Here is an 18922-nt window from a genome sequence, read left to right on the forward strand (position 1 = left end):
CAGGTCCATCGAGTCGGTGATGCCATCCAGCCATCTCATCCTCTGTCGTCCCCTTTTCCTCCTGCCCCCAATCCCTCCCAGCACCAGAGTCTTTTCCAATGAGTCAGCTCTTCGCATGAGGTGGCCAAAGCACTGGAGCTTCAGCTTTAGCATCATTCCTTCCAAAGAACACCCAGGGCTGATCTCCTTTAGAATGGACTGATTGGATCTCCTTGCAGTCCAAGGGACTCTCAAGAGTCTTCTCCAACATCACAGTTCAAAAGCATCAATTCTTCAGCTCTCAGCTTTCTTCACAGTCCAACTCTCACATCCATACATGAGCATTGGAAAAACCATAACCTTGACTAGACGGACCTTTGTTGGCAAAGTAATGTCTCTGCTTTTCAATATGCTATCTAGGTTGGTCATAATGCATATTGTCTCCTCCTGTTGATGTGGTGGAACTCAAGCCTTCTTCAAAGTTCTCCTTCGCAGAAGCTTCTGGAAGGGCTGTCTCAACCATGCTCCTGAACAAGTCTGTTTCCACTGAGACAGCTTCTGCTGCCCCAGGCACTTTAGTCTCTTGCCGGATGGTGCTCTCTGCTGAGCATTTCTGCTCATGTACTCCATCATAGTGAAAGCTGCATGGTGAGCTGAGGTGAAGTCAGGCGATTATGCTCTTCTCTCTGTGTTACACTCTAATAGCTAGAAGGGTCTGAAAGTAGCACTGCTTTTTACCAGTGTTTTAATAATTAGATCTTTTAGATTTTGCACTCCACAGAACAGAGGCGTAAATCCACTGGGGGATTGTGTTGTACAAGGCAAATTCAGTCAGCAGAAAAGACTACGAAGTAGTAAGCATTGCCACTCTTTTGACCGTAAGATTTTCTTACTGGATGTGGGTTATCATGATTAGCTGCTTCCCATAGGATTACTTTTTGCGTTTACCTTCTGGTTGATTTGTTCTGTTAGTTCACTGGACATTCCAAAATATGTCTGAATCTTATATGGACATAGCTAGTAACTCCCTGTTTCTATACCCTCAGTTCCAACATTCTCCACCACCCCAAGAAAGGAGACTTACTGTAATTCAGTTTCTGTCTCAGATTACCATCTATGATGAATGAATCAACAAAGGTTCCATTTCATTTCACTCAAACATCAAAGTTTTGTCAGATGGTGTTTGCCTCTGTTTAATTGTTTAAGGTCAGGTGGGTGTAGAAGGAAAAGTTTAGTTTTATTGATTTTGTATTTTATAGTGTTTGAGGGCTAGTTGTTAGTGGTGAGTTCTAGGAAATAAAAGATGTTTTCACATAGTAGGAAATCTTAGTGCTATAGCAGCTTATTTTTGAATTTTGTGTGGCACCTTTCTGGAGTGATGCCTGTCTAGGAAGTCTGTCTTTGTTAGGGCCTAATGGCAGTGCTTCCAGTTTATTTCCAACCATCTGTGGCAGGAATGGAATGGGTTTTAGCATTCTTTCTTCACCTCATGTAATGGCACTGGTGCAAATAAATCTCTAAGGTTATTTGTAATTTTGAGAATTACTCTGTACTCACTACCCATGAGTGTGTCCTTACCTCTAGTATCTATCTTCCTGGGCATATTAACAGGGTTCAGCTGAGGTTTCTTTCACATGCAGCAAGGTCTTTTTCTGGTTCTAGTCTCTGCTGTGCTATATTTTCCAGAAATTCCTTGAAGTGGAATGTGAATGTGAATGATACCTTCTCTTAGTTTCTGAAGAAGGAAAAAGAAAGAAAAGAGTGCAAGTCTTTCAGTTGTGTCCAACTCTTTGCAACTGTACCGTCCATGGAATTCTCCACACCAGAATACTGGAGTGGGTAGCCATTCCCTTCTCGAGGGGATCTTCCCAATGCAGGGATTGAACCCAGGTCTCCCACATTGCAGGTGGATTCTTTACCAGCACTGATAATTTGAGTCTGTTTTACACTTTTCTTTTGAGATTCTGGTGGGAATCTGATTTGATTCACCAGTCTGAACTAGAATTTTGTCTTCTTAACATTTAATCACTGTTTATTTAATTAATATTGCTTATAATGGTAATTGAGAGAGATTGGTTCCACTGTTCGAGAATAGCAATGATCACCTAGAACAACTGGCATGCTGTTTTATGCAGTTAAACTAAAAGTTTATGTTACTGGGATTTTATTCATTGTATTTATATAGTGTTTTAATAATTCATTCCTATTTTAAAGCTGTATTTTTACAAATCTGAATTAAAAGTTAAATAGACTAGAGTTTAACTTTACATCAGTTACAAAAATAAGATTTTATAAATTTTTAAAAGATTACTCAACATAACAGAATTCCTATAAGAAACACTGCTGTTCTTGTTTCATATTATATTATTAGTGTCTAGTGAAAGCAGGTGTTTTTACCTTCTCTGAAACAAAATCTTCAGTGAGTCATGCTTAATTTTGGTATTTATTATAGTGGATGTGAAGGAAGATGATTGCTGATTTCTCATGTCACAAATGACTTCTTTGGTGTTTAAGTACTGATCCTGATCTCAAATAGTAACTATAAAATGAACTGAGTTTAATTTTTGTTGTGCATTTGTTACTATAAGAAAATTTTATGTGAATATCTTACAGACTTAAATATCAAGTAATTAGACATTTTCTAGTATCTGTTGGTGATGTTTGAATTCTAATTTAATTTCTATTTAATCAAGTCATTATTGTTAGACTTTCCCTAAATCGTGCAATTCTGCCCTTCCTGCCTGATTTAAATGGTAAGGAGCTGATTTTCATTACCCTTAAGGATTTAGGTTGTTGAGTGTACTGCCTAGAGCGAAGCTGCTCATATTGGCTGAGGTTATGATGGAGAAGGAAATGGCAACCTAGTCCAGTATTCTTGCCTGGAGAACTCTGTGGACAGAGCAGTCTGGCGGGCTACAGTCCAGGGGGTCGTAAAGAGTCAGACACAACTGAGCAGCTTTCACTTTCATGCTTAGCTAGAGGTCCTTCTCTGGGAATCCTGGTTGACTTAGGAGTGGAATAGGATACAGAACCTATATCAGAGAAGATTCTAGCATTTTCCAGGGGAAACTCATTGACTAAGGCTATCCTTGCTTTAGACTTGAGTAAAGTTAAACTTTGTTTCATGATTTATATAAACTCTCTCTCACCCTCCCTTTTTGTTTAAAAGGATTTTTCCAATGCAACTTTGAAATACAAGGGGATACATTTTGGCAACTCGTTGGGAAGACTTCAATTACCTATAACTTCAGGGCCTGGTCCTGGACAATATGATATAACCCAGTAAGTAAAAAAATAGTATACTTTTACTGTAGTTTTTGACTAATAATTTAGACTAGGTTATGCTGTTATGAAAGGAAAAATCAGTATAAAAAACTTAAAGAAATATTATACTTTAGGCTAAGCTATGTGAAAACTATTGCTTTTTCAGTCTGCCAGATCCTGTGCTACCTGTTTTCCTGTATTAACTCATTTAATATTCACATGTCTCTGTGTAGTTTCTATTGTTATGTCTATTTATTAGTGAAAAATGAGTCAGAGAAGAAATAACATATTTAATATCATGTAGCTGTTGAGTGGCAGAAGTTAATATATAGCCCATGTGTCTAAGTACTAAAATATGCTGTCTTTAATTACAAGATAGATAAAAGTTCAGGAAAAATATAAAAGTAGGTGACCCCAGGATTCTTTATCTTGTTCCTGGCTCTGGTGTCCATTCTTCTGACTAATGATAGATTGAGAAGGCATTCTCACTTTGAGTCAGAGCCATAACATTAGGTTGAAGGTAATATTTACAAAGTCTAACTAGGAAATACATTTCTTGTAAAATAACTGTCTTTATTTTTTTTCTACTCTTATCTTAGATGTGAGTACAGTCTTAGATATGAGTCCATGGAGGCCAAAATTGACTAATAAATATAATGTTCTCAGAAGCTATAACTGCTTTCCATGATTTAGTTTTTTTTTTTTTTTTTTTAAATAGGTTCCAGCTTATGTGCCTGATCCTTTCTCTCTCATACAATGAATTTTCTCGTAGGAAGTCCCACAATGATTACCTCCAGTTAATTTGCTGGACACATTCAGATACACATGTATACCAGCAGTGGACATAGCTTAGACTCTTGCTTAAACTCCCCTGCTGCTGTTCATTCATTGAACAAACATTGTTTGAATTCTTGCTATAACCTAGTAATGAACTTAGTAACTGAGAATAAAAAGAATAAAACATGGTCCTTGTTTTGGGGAATTTATACCCTGTTCTATTGTCCTTTTCTTTGTTCACTTTCCTAGTATGGGAGATATGCCATGTATTTTTATTTTTTAGTAGTTACACTAGAAACTTAACATGTATAAACTTAACATGTATACACAGATTGTTGCTGCTAAGTCGCTTCAGTTGTGTCCGACTCTGTGCAACCCCATAGACAGCAGCCTGCTAGGCTCTTCTGTCCTTGGGATTCTCCAGGCAAGAATACTGAAGTGGGTTGCCATTTCCTTCTCCATTGCATGAAAGTGAAAAGTGAAAGTGAATTCGCTCAGTCGTGCCTGACTCTTAGCAACCCCATGGACGCAGCCTACAAGGCTCCTCCATCCCTGGGATTTTCCAGGCAAGAGTACTGGAGTGAGTTGCCATTGCCTTCTCTGATATATAGTAATGGGATCTAAATTTAATCTTTGTCATTCCAAATAAAGCAAAGTCTGTCAAATGCTCTTAATGGTGCGCATTTCCTTGACATAATACTTTTGTTAGTACTTTACTCTTTCTTCTTTCAGTTTGGCTGGTTGGTTCCCTATATGTCTGCCTGCCTATCAGTTTTATTGAGGTTTTGTCAACATTAGGCAAAATTAACCCTTTTTAGGGTATGTAGTTCTGTGATGATTTTTTTCCATTTCATTACACATCTAACTGAGTACCTCAGGCATGACCAGTATTCTAATTATGTTGCTCTAATTTTGCTTGCTATTTTCTTTATAACAGTCACTTTTACTTCTCTAGCCCTGTCCTGCTCCCATTCTCATCCTAGTTTTTAAATGTTACTTTCTTTTTTATCTTTGTTACTTGTCTTATTTCTTCCTTTTCTTCTGTTTGCATTTTCACTTTGCTAGTAGTACTCTTGCCTGGAAACTCCCATGGATGGAGGAGCCTGGTAGGCTGCAGTCCAGGGGGTTGCTGAGGGTTGGACACGACTGAGAGACTTCACTTTCACTTTTCACTTTCGTGCATTGGAGAAGGAAATGGCAACCCACTCCAGTGTTCTTGCCTGGAGAATCCCAGGGACGGGGGAGCCTGGTGGGCTGCCGTCTATGGGGTCGCACAGAGTCGGACACGACTGAAGCGATTTAGCAGCAGCAGCAGCAGTAGGAATGTATCCATATATATTGCACTCCTGACTGCTTCAGATGGCGCATCATTTCCATAATTTGTCTACTCTTTGGTTTGCTGCCTTCACTGTATCTTTTATTTGGACTTGTTTTAGCTCCTTCTGGTAGTCAATATTTTATACCATTTTTTCTTTATTACTTCTTATTTATTGATTGAGTCATAATTACTCTGGGAGATTTGATATGGTATAAAAATGGAAATACTTGCTGGATGGGAGGAGAGTTTGGGGGAGCATAGATACGTGTAGTTACACTAGAAGTATAGTGTAATTATATTTCTCAATCCTCATCCCAATTCCCAAGAAGGCTAGTACTAAATATTGTGCTAACCATTGGACAGTGGCATTCATCTCCTGTGCTAGTAAGGTTAAGCTTAAAATCTTGAATGCTCGGCTTCAGCATTATGGAAACCGAGAACTTCCAGATGATGAAGCTGGGTTTAGAAAAAGAAGGGGAACCAGAGATCAAATTGCCAACATTTGCTGTATCACAGGGAAAACTAGGGAATTCCAGAAAAGCAGCTACCTCTGTTTCACTGACTCTGCCAAAACCTTTAACTATGTGGATCATAATAAACTGTGGAAAGATCTTAAAGAGATTGGAATACCAGACTATCTTACCTGTCTCCTGAGAAACCTATAAGCGGGTCAAAAAGCAACAGTTAGAACCCTGTATTGAATAGCTGAGTGGTTCAAGATTGAGAAAGGAGTATGGCAGGACTGTTTGCTGTCACCTTGTTTGTTTAATTCATACGCTGAGCACATCCTTGAGAAATGCTGGCTGGATGAGTTACAAACTGGAATCAAGATAGGTGGGAGAAACATCAACAACCTCAGATATGCGGATTATACCACTCTTATGTCAGAAACCAAAGAAGAACTAAAGCACCTCTTGATGAAAATGAAGGAGGAGAGTGAAAGACCTGGCTTAAAAATAAATATTAAAAAAACTAAGATCATGGCATCCAGCCCCATTACTGCAAGGCAAATAGAGGGAGGAAAGGTGGAAACCATGACAGATTTCCTCCTCTTGGGCTCCAAAAATCACTGCGGATAGTGACTGCAGCCATGAAATCAGAAGACATTTGCTTCTTGGCAGGAAAGCTATGACAAACCTAGACACTGTGTTGAAAAGCAGAGGCATTACTCTGCCGACAAAGGTCTGTAAAGTCGAAGCTATCATCTTCCCATTGGTCACATACACTGTGAGAGCTGGATTGTAAAGAAGGTGGGGTGCCTAAGAACTGATGCCTTTGAACTGTGGTGCTGGACAAGACTCCTGAGAGTCCCTTGGCCAGCAAGGAGATAAAACAAATCAATCTTAATGGAAATCAACCTTGAATGCTCACTGGAAGGACTGATGCTGAAGTTGAAACTCCAGGATTTTGGTCATCTGATGCCAACAGTTGACTCATTGGAAAAGTCCCTGATGCTGGGAAAGATTGAGGGCAGAAAGAGAAGAGGGTGTCAGAGGATGAGATGGCTGGATGGCATCACCAATGCAGGGGACATGAATTTGGGCAACTTTGGGAGATGGTAAGGGACAGAGAGGCCTGGCATGCTGCAGTCTATGGGGTCACACGGAGTCGGATACGACTGGGTAACTGAACAACAAGAAGAAGATACATGTAGATGTATGGTTGAGTCCCTTTGCTGTTCACCTGAAACTATCACGTTAATCAGCCATACTCCAATACAAAATAAAAAGTTTAAAAAATGGAAATATTTGACTATTCTAAATGGAAAGATAGGCCTATAGGTTTTTTTTTTTTAATTTGGGAAACAGACCTAAATGATATGTGACTCTTTTGATATCCCTAGTATAAATATTTTTATCCATAAAACTATTTTGAAAATGTTTGTTGAATTTTGTGTAAAAAAAAATCAACGAAGTCAGCATTAATAGTGAACTGAGATGTTCTATGCATTGTTTAACTCATAGTAATGTGTAAACAAAAAAGTAATGACAATTATGTAACCTAAGCATTTGTTTTTCTATTATCTGTTTTATAATCTGCTTATGTTCAATATAGCTCATTGGAAATGTTTAATGTGAAACTGTTTCCCCAGAATTCTGTTTAAGAATTAGAAAAACTGTATGCCACCAAACACTTCACATATAATTATCTGCTCTAGTCATTACGACTTTGAGAATTGGTTATTAATATTTCTAATTATAGAAGAAGAGTCAAATCTGAAGTTTAGAGAAGTTAGGTGATTTGTGCAAGGTCACGTAGCTAGTAGGCAGCAATCTTAGGATTCACATCAGGCTGTCTTACTTCAGAGCTGTTGCTTACTTGGTTTATTATTCTCACTTGTAAGTAAGTAAAGTAAAGTTGCTCAGTTGTGTCCGACTCTTTGCGACCCCATGGACTGTAGCCTATCAGGCTCCTCTGTCCATGGGATTTTCCAGGCAAGAGTGCTGGAGTGGATTGCCATTTCCTTCTCCAGGCGATCTTCCCAACCCAGGAATCGAAGCCGGGTCTCCCATATTGCAGGCAGATGCTTTACCGTCTGAGCCACCAGGGAACTTGAGGTTGTGTAAATTTCAGGGAAAATAAGCTTCCTTTTCATTTTCAAAGATCTTTCTTTATGCCTTTTTTCCTGATTGTCATGTGATATAAGTAGCATTAATTGTTTTTCCCTTGGGACTTCCCCAATGGCTCAGCAGGTAGAGAATCTGCCTGCAATTCAGGAGACGCAGGAGGCACAGGTTCAATCCCTGGGTCAGGAAGATCCCCTGGAGGAGGGCATGGCAACCCACTCCAGTATTCTTGCCTGGAGAATCCCAGGGACAGAGGAGCCTGGCAGGCTACAGTCCACAGGGCTGCAAGGAGTTGGACATGACTCAAGTGGCTTAGCACCTACTGAGGATATATTGGCCTAACAACACCCAGATGTGTTTATCATCAAGAACATGATCTTACTGAATACTTTTTAAGCAGGAAATATTGGTGTAAAAATATTCTCTTAGCTTATATAGACATTTATGTATTTGAAATTGAGAATAAGTTTTTTTTTCTTGATTTTTAAAGGAAAAAGTCACCTCATTATGAAAATGTAAACATCAAGAAAGATCAACAGCAAAATAGTCGCTCAAATCTCCGACGACTTTATGAAGTAAAAATATTGAAGGAGGAAAAAGAGGTAAATTAAAAATTAGCCATTTCATCCACTTTCTAGATTTTAAGATAATTGAATCTTAAAACAAAGTTAGAGTACTCTTAGATGTACTGTGCCTGGTAGGTAGTTGTCATTCAGTGGATTTTGTGGAAGGAACTAAGGAACTATATTTAAAATTTCCTTCAAGTGATCACTATTTCTGCTTGAGTACCTCTTGTGAGTAAAAAACTCCATACCCCTGAGGTTTCTTGTTCCAGTAGTAGACTACTCTGTTTCTTACAATTTCCTTCCTAAATGGACTTAAATTTACCTGCTTGCTGTCTTCTTAATTCTCCCTTTTCCTATGACTTCTCTTGAATCTGCCTTCAAACCTTTGCTCATAAGGATAAATGTTCTAAATACCTTTGATTTTTCTCAGTATTTAACTTCAAGATAACTTATCTTCCTTTGAGGTTATTGGGGATCTTCAGTTTTTGACTTTTTCTCTCTTTAAAATATGAAATAGAGAACTAAGAATAATATTCTTGGTACAGAGTCTGAATAGTACCTAGTTTTTATTTTCATTGTTCTGGGTAGCTTATATTTATTAATATAAAGCTCTAAATGCCATTAACTTTTTTTTTGTAGCTATGCTTCAGTTTAATCATTTGGAACTTGCAGTCATAAAAACCTTGGATTTTTTGTAGTCACAGAAACCTTGAATTTTTTTAAAGTTTATATTTAAACTTAAAAACTTGAAGGTCATAGGATAAACATTTCAAAATGGATCCATTTAGAGGAAGGATAGATGATTCTCAATTGAGAAATCAATGAGTATTTCAATAAGAATTTTCTCTGCATTTGATTTCCTTGGTTTTTCCTCTGAATATTAATCAGCAGTGAAAAATATTGCTTATAGAGTTATTAGAAAAAGATACATTAACAGGGAAATATAATACAGTTGTTTTCATAGAATAATAATTATAAATTTCAAACAAGATAAAAAAAGTGTTAATTTAGAATCATGAGAGAGATTGGTGTGTTATATTGTAATGTGTTTGTCTGGTTTTAGTATTAAGGTAATACTGACCTCATACAATGAGTTAAGTATTCCTTCTACTTGTGTCCTCTGAAAGAGACTGTAGAGAATTGGTATAATTTTTTCCCCTAAATGTTTGGTAGAATTTACCAGTGAACTCATCTGGGTCTGGTACTTTTAGTTTTGGAAGGCTGTCTTGATTTCTTTAATAGATTTAAACCTATTCAGATTATCTGTTTCTTCTTATGAGAAGTTGGCAGTTGAACCTTTTAAGGAAGTGGTTTGTTTCATCTAGGTTATCAAATATATGGGCATAGAGTTGTTCATAACATTCCTTTATTCTTCTAATGTATATGGGGTCTATAGTTATATCTCCCCCTTCATTTATAATATTAGTGATTTATATCTTCTCTCATTTTTCTTAGTTTGCCAGGTGAGAGGTTTAGAAATTTTATTGATCTTTTTGAAGAACCAGCTTTTGGTTTTGTTGCTTTTCTCTGTTCATTTCTTATTTTTAATTTCATTGATTTTTTTTCTCTAATTCTTAATTAGAATTAATTCTTAATTAAATTAATTCTTAAAAAATTTCTTTTTTTGGGTATTATTTTGGTATTTAATATTTTACTTGGGTATTTAATATTTTATTTTGTATTTGCTCCTTTAAAATTTTTTCCTAAGGTGGTGACTTAGATGCTCATATGTGTTTTTAGTGGTATAAATTTCCCTGTAAGAGCTGTTTATCCTGTATCTCACAACTTTTGATTGTTTCTGTATTCATTTTCATTTAGTTCCAAATATTTTAAAATTTCTCTTGAGATTTATTCTTTGATCCATGTGTTATTTAGAATTGTGGTGCTTAATCTCCATGTATTTTGTGAGTTTCCATTGATCTTTCTGTTTTTGGTTTCTAATTTAATTCTACATGGTCTGAGAGCAGACGTCATATGATTTCTAGTCTGTTAAACTTGTGAAAGTGTGTTTGTGACTCAAAACGTGGTCTGTCTTGGGAAATGTTCTGTATGAGCTTGAGAAGAATGAATTCTGCTGTTGTTGGATGAAGTAGCATGTAGGTGTCCGTTACATCTAGTTGACTGATGGTGTTATTGAGTTTAAGCGTGTCCTTATGGATTTTATGCCCACTGGTCTGTCCACTTCTGAGAGAGGGTGAAGTCTCCAACTGTGATAGGGAATTCATTTATTTCTCCTTGCAATTCTATCAGTTTTTGCCTCATTTAGTTGATACTCTGTTGTTAGGTGCCTACACCTTAATGATTATTATGTCTTTTTAGAGAACTGACCCCTTTACCATTATGTAATGACCTTCTTTATCTCTGATAATTATCTTTACTTTGAAGTATACTCTTTCTGAATAAAAAGCTTTCTCTGGTGGCTCAGATGGTAACGAATCTGCCTGCAATGCAGGTAGATCTGGATTTGATCCCTAGGTTGGGAAGATCCCCCAGAGAAGAAAATGGCTACCCACACCAGTATTCTTGCATGGAGAATTCCATGGACAGAGGAGCCTGGTGGGCTACGGTCCATGGGGTTGCAAAGAGATGGACACACCTGAACGACTAACACTTTCACTCTTGCTTTCTTTTGATTAGCATTAATGTGGTATATTGTCCTCTATCCATTTACTTTACATTTATATGTCTTTATATTTAAAGTGGGATTTTTGTAGACAAGGCTTACTATACAAGAATAGTGATATCTTTGATCCACTCTGACAATCTGGCTTTTAACTAGTGCATTTAGATCGTTGACATGAATGGTTATTGATATAGTTAAATCAGTATACACTACTGTTTTCTGTTTGCCCTTATTCTTTTTTTTTTTTTTTTTTTTTTTGCCTATGCTGCACAGCTTGTAAGATCTCAGGAACCTGGGCCATGGTTGTGAAAGCCCAGAATCCTACCCACTAGGCCATAAGGAGCTCCCACATTGTTGATATTTTTGTTGTTCATTTTTCCCCCCTGCCTTTTGTGGCTTTGAGTATTTTGTATGATTCCTTTTCTGTCCTTTCTTAGAATATAGCTATACTTCATTTTTTACTTTTTAAATGTTCAGTTCAGTTTAGTCGCTCAGTCGTGTCCGACTCTTTGCGACCCCATGAATCGCAGCACGCCAGGCCTCCCTGTCCATCACCATCTCCCGGAGTTCACTCATACTCACGTCCATCGAATCGGTGATGCCATCCAGCCATCTCATCCTCTGTTGTCCCTTTCTCCTCCTGCCCCCAATCCCTCCCAGCATCAGAGTCTTTTCCAATGAGTCAATTCTTCGCATGAGGTGGCCAAAGTACTGGAGTTTCAGCTTTAGCATCATTCTTTCCAAAGAACACCCAGGGCTGATCTCCTTTAGAATGGACTGGTTGGATCTCCTTGCAGTCCAAGGGACTCTCAAGAGTCTTCTCCAACACCACAGTTCAAAAGCATCAGTTCTTTGGTGCTCAGCTTTCTTCATGCTCCACCTCTCACATCCATACATTTTAAGTGTTAGTTCTAGTTTATAACTAATTCTGGTCTACTTTTAAATAATACTGCACTACTTCATGGGTAGTGTGAGTACCTTGTAATTGAAAAAAAATCCTAGTTTTTCCTTTCCATTGCTTGCATCATTGTTGTCATACATTTCACTTATATTTAAGCATATAGAAACATATGCATATGTATGTGTATATATGTATGTACACACATACATAATTGAATATACTGTTGCTATTATTTTGAGCAAAATATTTGAGAAAAATAATAATGGCTCTGTTAGACCCATAAAGAATAAGAAAAATAAAACTTTTTGTTTTACCTGTACTTGCACATACTTCAATTCTCTTCCTTTATGCAGATCCAGATTTTGGACCTGTATTACTTGCCTTCTTTTTCAGAAACATACCATTTCTTGTAAGGCAAGTCTACTAGCAACAAATTTCATCAATTTTTGTTTGTCTAAGAAAGTATTTCTCTTTCACTTTTAAAGGACAATTTCATAGCATGCAGAATTCTAGATTTTTTTTTTCTCTCAACACTTTATTTCACCCTACTCTCTTCTTGCTTGCAAAGTTTCTTTGGAGAAATCAAGTGTAATTTTTGTTCCCCTTTATGTAAGGTGTTTTTTTCTCTGGCTTCTTCCAGGATTTTTTCTTTATCTAATTCTGTATTTTGAAGACAATATACCTAGGTATAGTTTTTCAACAGTTAACTTTGTTTCAGGGACATTGGTGTTCGCTGAGCTTTCTAGATCTGTGGTTTGATGTCCAACATTAATTTGGGGGAAATTCTTGGTCATTATTTTTTCACATATTTCTTCTGTTCCTTTTTCTTTCTTCTTCTTCTTCTTCTAGTGTTACCAGTTGTTGTTATTGTTTAGTCACTAAGACATGTCTGACTCTTTTGCAATCCCATGGACTGTAGCCCACCAGGCTCCTCTGTCCATGGAATTCTCCAGGCAAGATTACTTGAGTGGGTTGCCATTTCCTTCTCCAGTGGGATCTTCCTGACCCAGGAATTGCACCCAGTTTGGCAGATGGATTCTTTACCACTGAGTCAGCTGGAAAGCCCAGTACTACCATTATACGTATATTAAACCTTTGGAGGTGTCTCCCAGTGTTTGGATAGTCTGTTTTGATTTTTTTTCCAGTTTTTGTTCTCGTTGCTACTTAGTTTTGGAGATTTCTATTGATATATCCTCAAGGCTAGAGATTGTTTTTTCAGTTTTCTCCAGTTTCCTGATAAACCTGCAAAGGCATTTTTCACTTGTGTTCTTGTTTCTGGTCTCTAACATTTATTTTAAAATTTTCCTTTTTCTTTTAGGATTTTATCTCCCTTCTTCCATTGCTTACTTGTCCATATATTCTGTCATTTTTTCCTGTAATAGATAAATTAGCTTATTAATCATACATATTTAAAATTCCCAATCTGATTGATTTCACCATCTCTGCTGTGCCTGGTTCCCAGTTGTGTTGCTTACTACCTCTTCTAAAGGAGTTTTTGCTTTCTAATATTTGGTGTAATTTTTTCTTGATAACTGAATGTATTAGTCAGCTTGAGTTGCTATAAAAGAATGTCATAGACTGGGTGTCTTATAGGCAACACAAATGTAGTTCTTATAGTTCCGTGCGGCTGAGAAGTCTAAGATGAAGGTGCCAGCAAATTCATTGCCTATGGAGGGTCTGTGTCCTACTCACAGACATCTTTTTGTTGTGTTTTTGCATAGTGGCAGGAGCAAGGGAACTGTCTGGGATTTATTTTTTTTTTAAGTAAAGGCACAAATTTCATTCATGAGAGCTCTACCCTTATGCGTGAATCACTTCCCAGAGGCACTGCCTTCAAGTACCGTCACATTGGGGGAATAGGTTTAAATGTGTATCTTTCAGGGACAAAAGCATTAAATCTCTAGCACTTGACATGATTTATCAGGTAAAGAAACTGATGAAAATATGCCTTTCGTAATGTGGTCTGGGGAAGGAGGAGTGTTCTACAATCCTATGACTAGCTCTTAGTCTTTTAGTGAGCCCGTGTCTCTGGACTGTGAACTTCACAAATGTTTCTCAGTGTTTTTCTCTCTCCTTAGCTGGAATAGAGTGGCTAGTGGGGCCTGGAGTTGGGTATTTTCTTTATTTTGCGTGGAAGGCAAGACTGGGTTTTTTTTCTTACACCAAGTTTACTAGATGTGAATAATAATACAGCAGTTTAGACTGTGGCTAATGATATTCTCCTGAGAGCAGGCTTTGTTAAGATAAACAGAGTGTTCTGGTATACTTCAAAATGATTCCTTTCCCTCTGTCTCTGCCAGAAACTTAAGGGGATTTTGCTCCAGTATTTACTGTGAGAATCTAAGTTGAGCTCCTGGAGTAGATGAAAATTGTGAGGTCCTCCTCTATGACTGAGAGCCTGGAGTTTTTAACTTTCGGACTTGTCTGGGTGGAGCCTCCAGCAATGCATCAAACAGAGTTCAGGTCTTCCTGCCTCGGCAGTGGTTCCCACAGCGGTCTCTGCGTGTAAGTCTCTGCCCTGGTGAGCTGTGGCTTCTTGTGTTGGCTTGTCTGTCTCTCCTGTCTAGGGGGCAGCCGTTTCGCCCTGTGTTCTCTGCGCTCTCATGGATTCAAGAAGAGTTTGATTTTTCATGCTGTTCAGGGTTTTACTTGTTGTCAGGGAAGAGTGTCAACATGAAAGGTTCTTTTACATGTGGGACTGGAGACTGGAAGTCAGGAAACAAGTTTTTTAAACATAAAATATTTTCTGGCAATGACATCAGCAAGATGGTGAACTCAGAGTCCCAACATTCTTCTTTCCCCATAGAATAGTAACACTCAATAAACAGCTATATCCTGATGAAAATAGATCTGGGAAAGCTCTGCAGTACAATGAAGAAGCTACGGAGGCCTCAAGGAGCTTCAAAACTAAGGATGGTCACGTAGAAAATTGTAGAAGGCATTTTGCCTGCATGATCCCATCCCTCAGTCCATAGCTAAGTTATGAAAGACATACAGAATACTTTATCTAAAGTAAAAGTTCAATTAATAAGACAAAAGAAGAAGAAAATCACATCAGAAAGGGAGTGGGAGTTCTCTTGGAGCTGGTCTGGTATAGGCACATCCCTGCTGCAGTGGTGGCCGTGTCTGAGACGAGCCCGCACAGAGCCAGGGTCTTGGCTGCGCATGGTGGGTGCTGGATCCAGCCCTGCGGGGTGAGTAGTGGAGGCTGTGGCAGGTCCTTCTCCAAGGGAGGCATAGTAACATGAAATAGAGGCAGTTCCATCAGCTGGCTTCTACTAACTTTGTATTTTGTTCTTGTTTCTTTTGGTATTGTTTATTTGAGATTTTTCTTGTTTTCTAAGTTAGCTGGTATCACTGTAAGCTTCCCTGTTAGACCTGCTTTGACTGTATCCCATTGGTTTTGGATTGTCGTTATCTTCATTTTCATTTGTCTCTGCTGCTGCTGCTGCTGCTAAGTCGCTTCAGTCGTGCCCGACTCTGTGTGACCCATAGATGGCAGCCCACTAGGCTCCCCCGTCCCTGGGATTCTCCAGGCAAGAACACTGGAGTGGGTTGCCGTTTCCTTCTCCTAGGTATTTTAAAAAATTTCCTCTTTAATCTCTTCAGTGATCCATTGGTGACTCATAACATACTGTTTGTGCTCTTCACACTTTTTTTCTTATAGTTGATTTCTAATCTCATGGTGTTGTGATCACAAAAGATGCCTGAAATGATTTCAGTTTTCTTAAATTTACCAAGGCTTGCTTTGTGGCTGACATTATTGCTTTAAATATTTTCTCTTTATCCTTAATTTTTGCCATTTTAATTGCAATCTACCTTGGCCTGTTCCTCTTTGAGTTAATCCTGTATGGGACTCTTGGTGCTTCTCGGACTTTGATGTCTGTTTTCTTTCCCAGGTTAGGGAAGTTTTCAGTTATTATGTCTTCAGTAGTTTCTCAGGCCCTTTCTGTCTCTCTCATTCTTCTAGGACCCCTGTAATGCAAATATTAATGTGTTTGATGTTGTCCCAGAGGCCTTTTAAACTGCCCTCATTTCTTTTCATTCTTTTGTTCTTTCTCCTTTTCAGTGGCAGTGATTTCTCTTATTCTGTCTGGTCCATTGCTCTGTATCGTTTAGTCTCCTCTTAATTCCTTTTGGTGTATTTTTCATTTTAGTTATCGTGTTCTTCATTCATCTCTGTTTGATTGCTCTTTTATTTTCCAACTCTTCGTTAAACACTGTGTACCTATTTTCTCAAATTCTTTGGTCATCTCTAGAATCATTACTCTGGAGTCTTTCTTGGTAGATTGCCTGTTTCCACTTTACTTAGTTCTTCTTCTGGAATTTTATCTTATTCCTTTGTCTGGAACATATTCATCACTGGCTCATTTTGTCCAGGTTGCAATTTTATTTTTATGTATTCGTTTTTCAATTTTATTTTATGTATTTTTATGTACACTAGTTATGTTTCTCAACCTTGTAGAAGTCACCTTCCGTAGGGGATACCCTTTGTGTCTTAGCAGTGCACTCTCCTCTTATCACCCAAGCTATATGCTGGAGGGGTTCCTCATATGAGGGCTGGTGTGTCCTTATTTGTAAGTGTTTGGGTGGGCTTTGCTGGCTCCTCGTCCAGTGGGTTGCCACGCCCCACCTTGTGTGTGAGCTACTGGCTGTTGTTTAGTGGAGTCTGGTCACCAGGTGGTTAGATTCAGGACCCTAGGGGACCCTGGGGCTAGTACTGCCTCAGTGGTGGGCAGTGTAGGGTCCTGAAGACTTTGGGACTGTTGCCTGCCCACTGGTGGGTGATGCCTCTTCCTGGGGTTAGTGCCAGACTCTTGGCAGGCAGAAGTGTTCCTGGAGTCTGGCGGTAGGGCCCAGGGATCTCAGAGCTTGTTTCAGACTATTTGTGGGGGGTTCTTCACACAGTTTGGTGTGGGATCTGGAGTGTCTTGAAGCTTGTATTGGCCTGCTAGTGGGTAGGGCCAGGGCCCACCCGGTCCCAGGGTAAGATCTGGCCTGCTGTAGTGGGGTGGATCTGCAAGCTGTGAGATCATAGTTATTTTGTATATGGTGTTTGCATGAAGCTTGTCTAGAGGCTACTGCAGGCTTCCCACAGGGAAGGGCCAGTGCCTGCTCACTGGTGGATTAAGCTGATCTTAACCCTCTGGTGGGCAGGGCAGTATCTGGAGGCCTGTTTAGAGGTGATTACGGGCTCGAGAAGTCTTTAGACAGCCTGTCTGGTGATTAGTGAAGTTGTGTTCCTGCTCAATTAGTTATTTGGCCTGAAATGTCCCTATACCACCTACAGGCTACTGGGTGTGGCCAAGTCTTGGCACAAATGAGCTAAGATGGCAGCCACCAACAACATTGTTACTACAGTAGAATGTTCCTAAGTACGGCTACCACCAGTGTTTTTGTTCTCCATGTGAGCCATACCCACCTCCTAGCTCCATGGGAGGCTTTCCAGGACTAGCAGGAAGCTCTGGCTCAGGCACTTACAAAATTACCACTTTTTCCCTGGAGTCCACCTTGTCTCGTGGTTCCTTCTTTCTAACATTAGTTGTGGAAGATCTTTCCAGGCTTTTTCCTTGATGGTTGTTCTGAAGATAGTTGTGATTTTGGTGTTCTCATGAGAGGAGGTAAGCTCAAGATCTTTGTACTCCACTACCTTGCCCCAACCTCAAAACTGACTTCTTTTTAATTTAGAGGTTTGCTTTGTTGGAAAAAATAGCTTTATTCAGATATAATTAAGTGTAATATAATTATTGAAAGTATATAATTTCATGGTTTAGTATGTTTTCAGAGTTGTACAACTGTCACCACAGTCAATTCTAGAATATTTTAATTCACCCCAATAAGTGGTCATTTCCATCCCCCTCCAATCCTCTTAGCTCTAGGCAATCAATAATTTATTTTCTGGCTCTGTAGATTTGTTTCTCTGAACATTTCATATGTATGGAATCATACACATTTGTCCTTTATTAACTTCTTTCATTTGGCATAGGGTGTAGCATGTATCAATGTTTTATTTCTTTTCATGGCTGAATAATATTACATTGTATGGATATACCACATTTTGTTTATCCATTCATTAGTCGACACACATTTGGGTCATAATCGCTTTTTGGCTAAGAAGAAAAGTAGTAAGTATAGCAATATGCTAAGTGAAAGCATAAGAATAAAGCCATGAACATTTGTGTATGAGACTTTTATGGACATATGTTTTCAATTCTCTTGGATAGGTGTAGAATTTCTGTGTAATACTGTAATTCTAACTTTTTGTGGTACAAACAGGTGCACTATTTTATATTGTGACCACTAAAATATGAAGGTTCTAATTTCTTTCCACCATTGCAGCACTTGCTATAGTTTTTCTTTTTGATTATGGCCATCCTACTGGGTGTGAAGTGATATATTTACATTTCCTAAACATTAATGGTGATGGACAGGGAGGCCTGGCATGCTGCGATTCATGGGGTTGCAAAGAGCTGTACACGACTGAAGGACTGAACTGACTGAAACGTTAATGATATTGAGTATCTTTTCATACACTTACTGGTCACTTGTATATCTTCCTTAGAGAAATTTCTAACTAGACTTGGCCCATTTAAAATTTTTATTGTCTTTTTGTTACTGACTTTTAGGAGTTCTATAAATTTGATTTGTTTTTCTCTTAACTTATGATTAATTTGAATAACATATACAAGAATATGAAATCTTTTAAAAAAATGTATCTATGTCCCCAATTAAACCATTATTCTTAAAGAACAGGAATCTTTCATTGTACTTTCTTTTTTTTTTTTTTTTGTATTCCTATAGTTAGTGGAGTAAGATACATAATGTTTTTTGAATGAATGATTACAAATTTGAAAAATATACAGTTTTATTTTAAAATATGAATTTAGAGAAAGAATTCTAAGGTTTTCTCTTGCTTTCCATGTATAA

General features: G+C 38.2%; 1 protein-coding gene across 1 annotated transcript in view; it reads left to right on the forward strand.

The window, feature by feature from the left end:
* The window catches only part of STPG2 (sperm tail PG-rich repeat containing 2), a 353179-nt gene that overhangs the window by 33540 nt on the left and 300717 nt on the right, over nt 1–18922 (forward strand). The window contains exons 4-5 of the mRNA XM_018049914.1: nt 3149–3261; nt 8396–8507. Coding sequence (XP_017905403.1) covers nt 3149–3261; nt 8396–8507 — 225 coding nt within the window. The remainder of the gene's footprint in view (nt 1–3148; nt 3262–8395; nt 8508–18922) is intronic.

This window comes from Capra hircus, chromosome 6 (assembly GCF_001704415.2).
Source record: "Capra hircus breed San Clemente chromosome 6, ASM170441v1, whole genome shotgun sequence".
In the NCBI taxonomy this organism is placed as follows: domain Eukaryota; kingdom Metazoa; phylum Chordata; class Mammalia; order Artiodactyla; family Bovidae; genus Capra; species Capra hircus.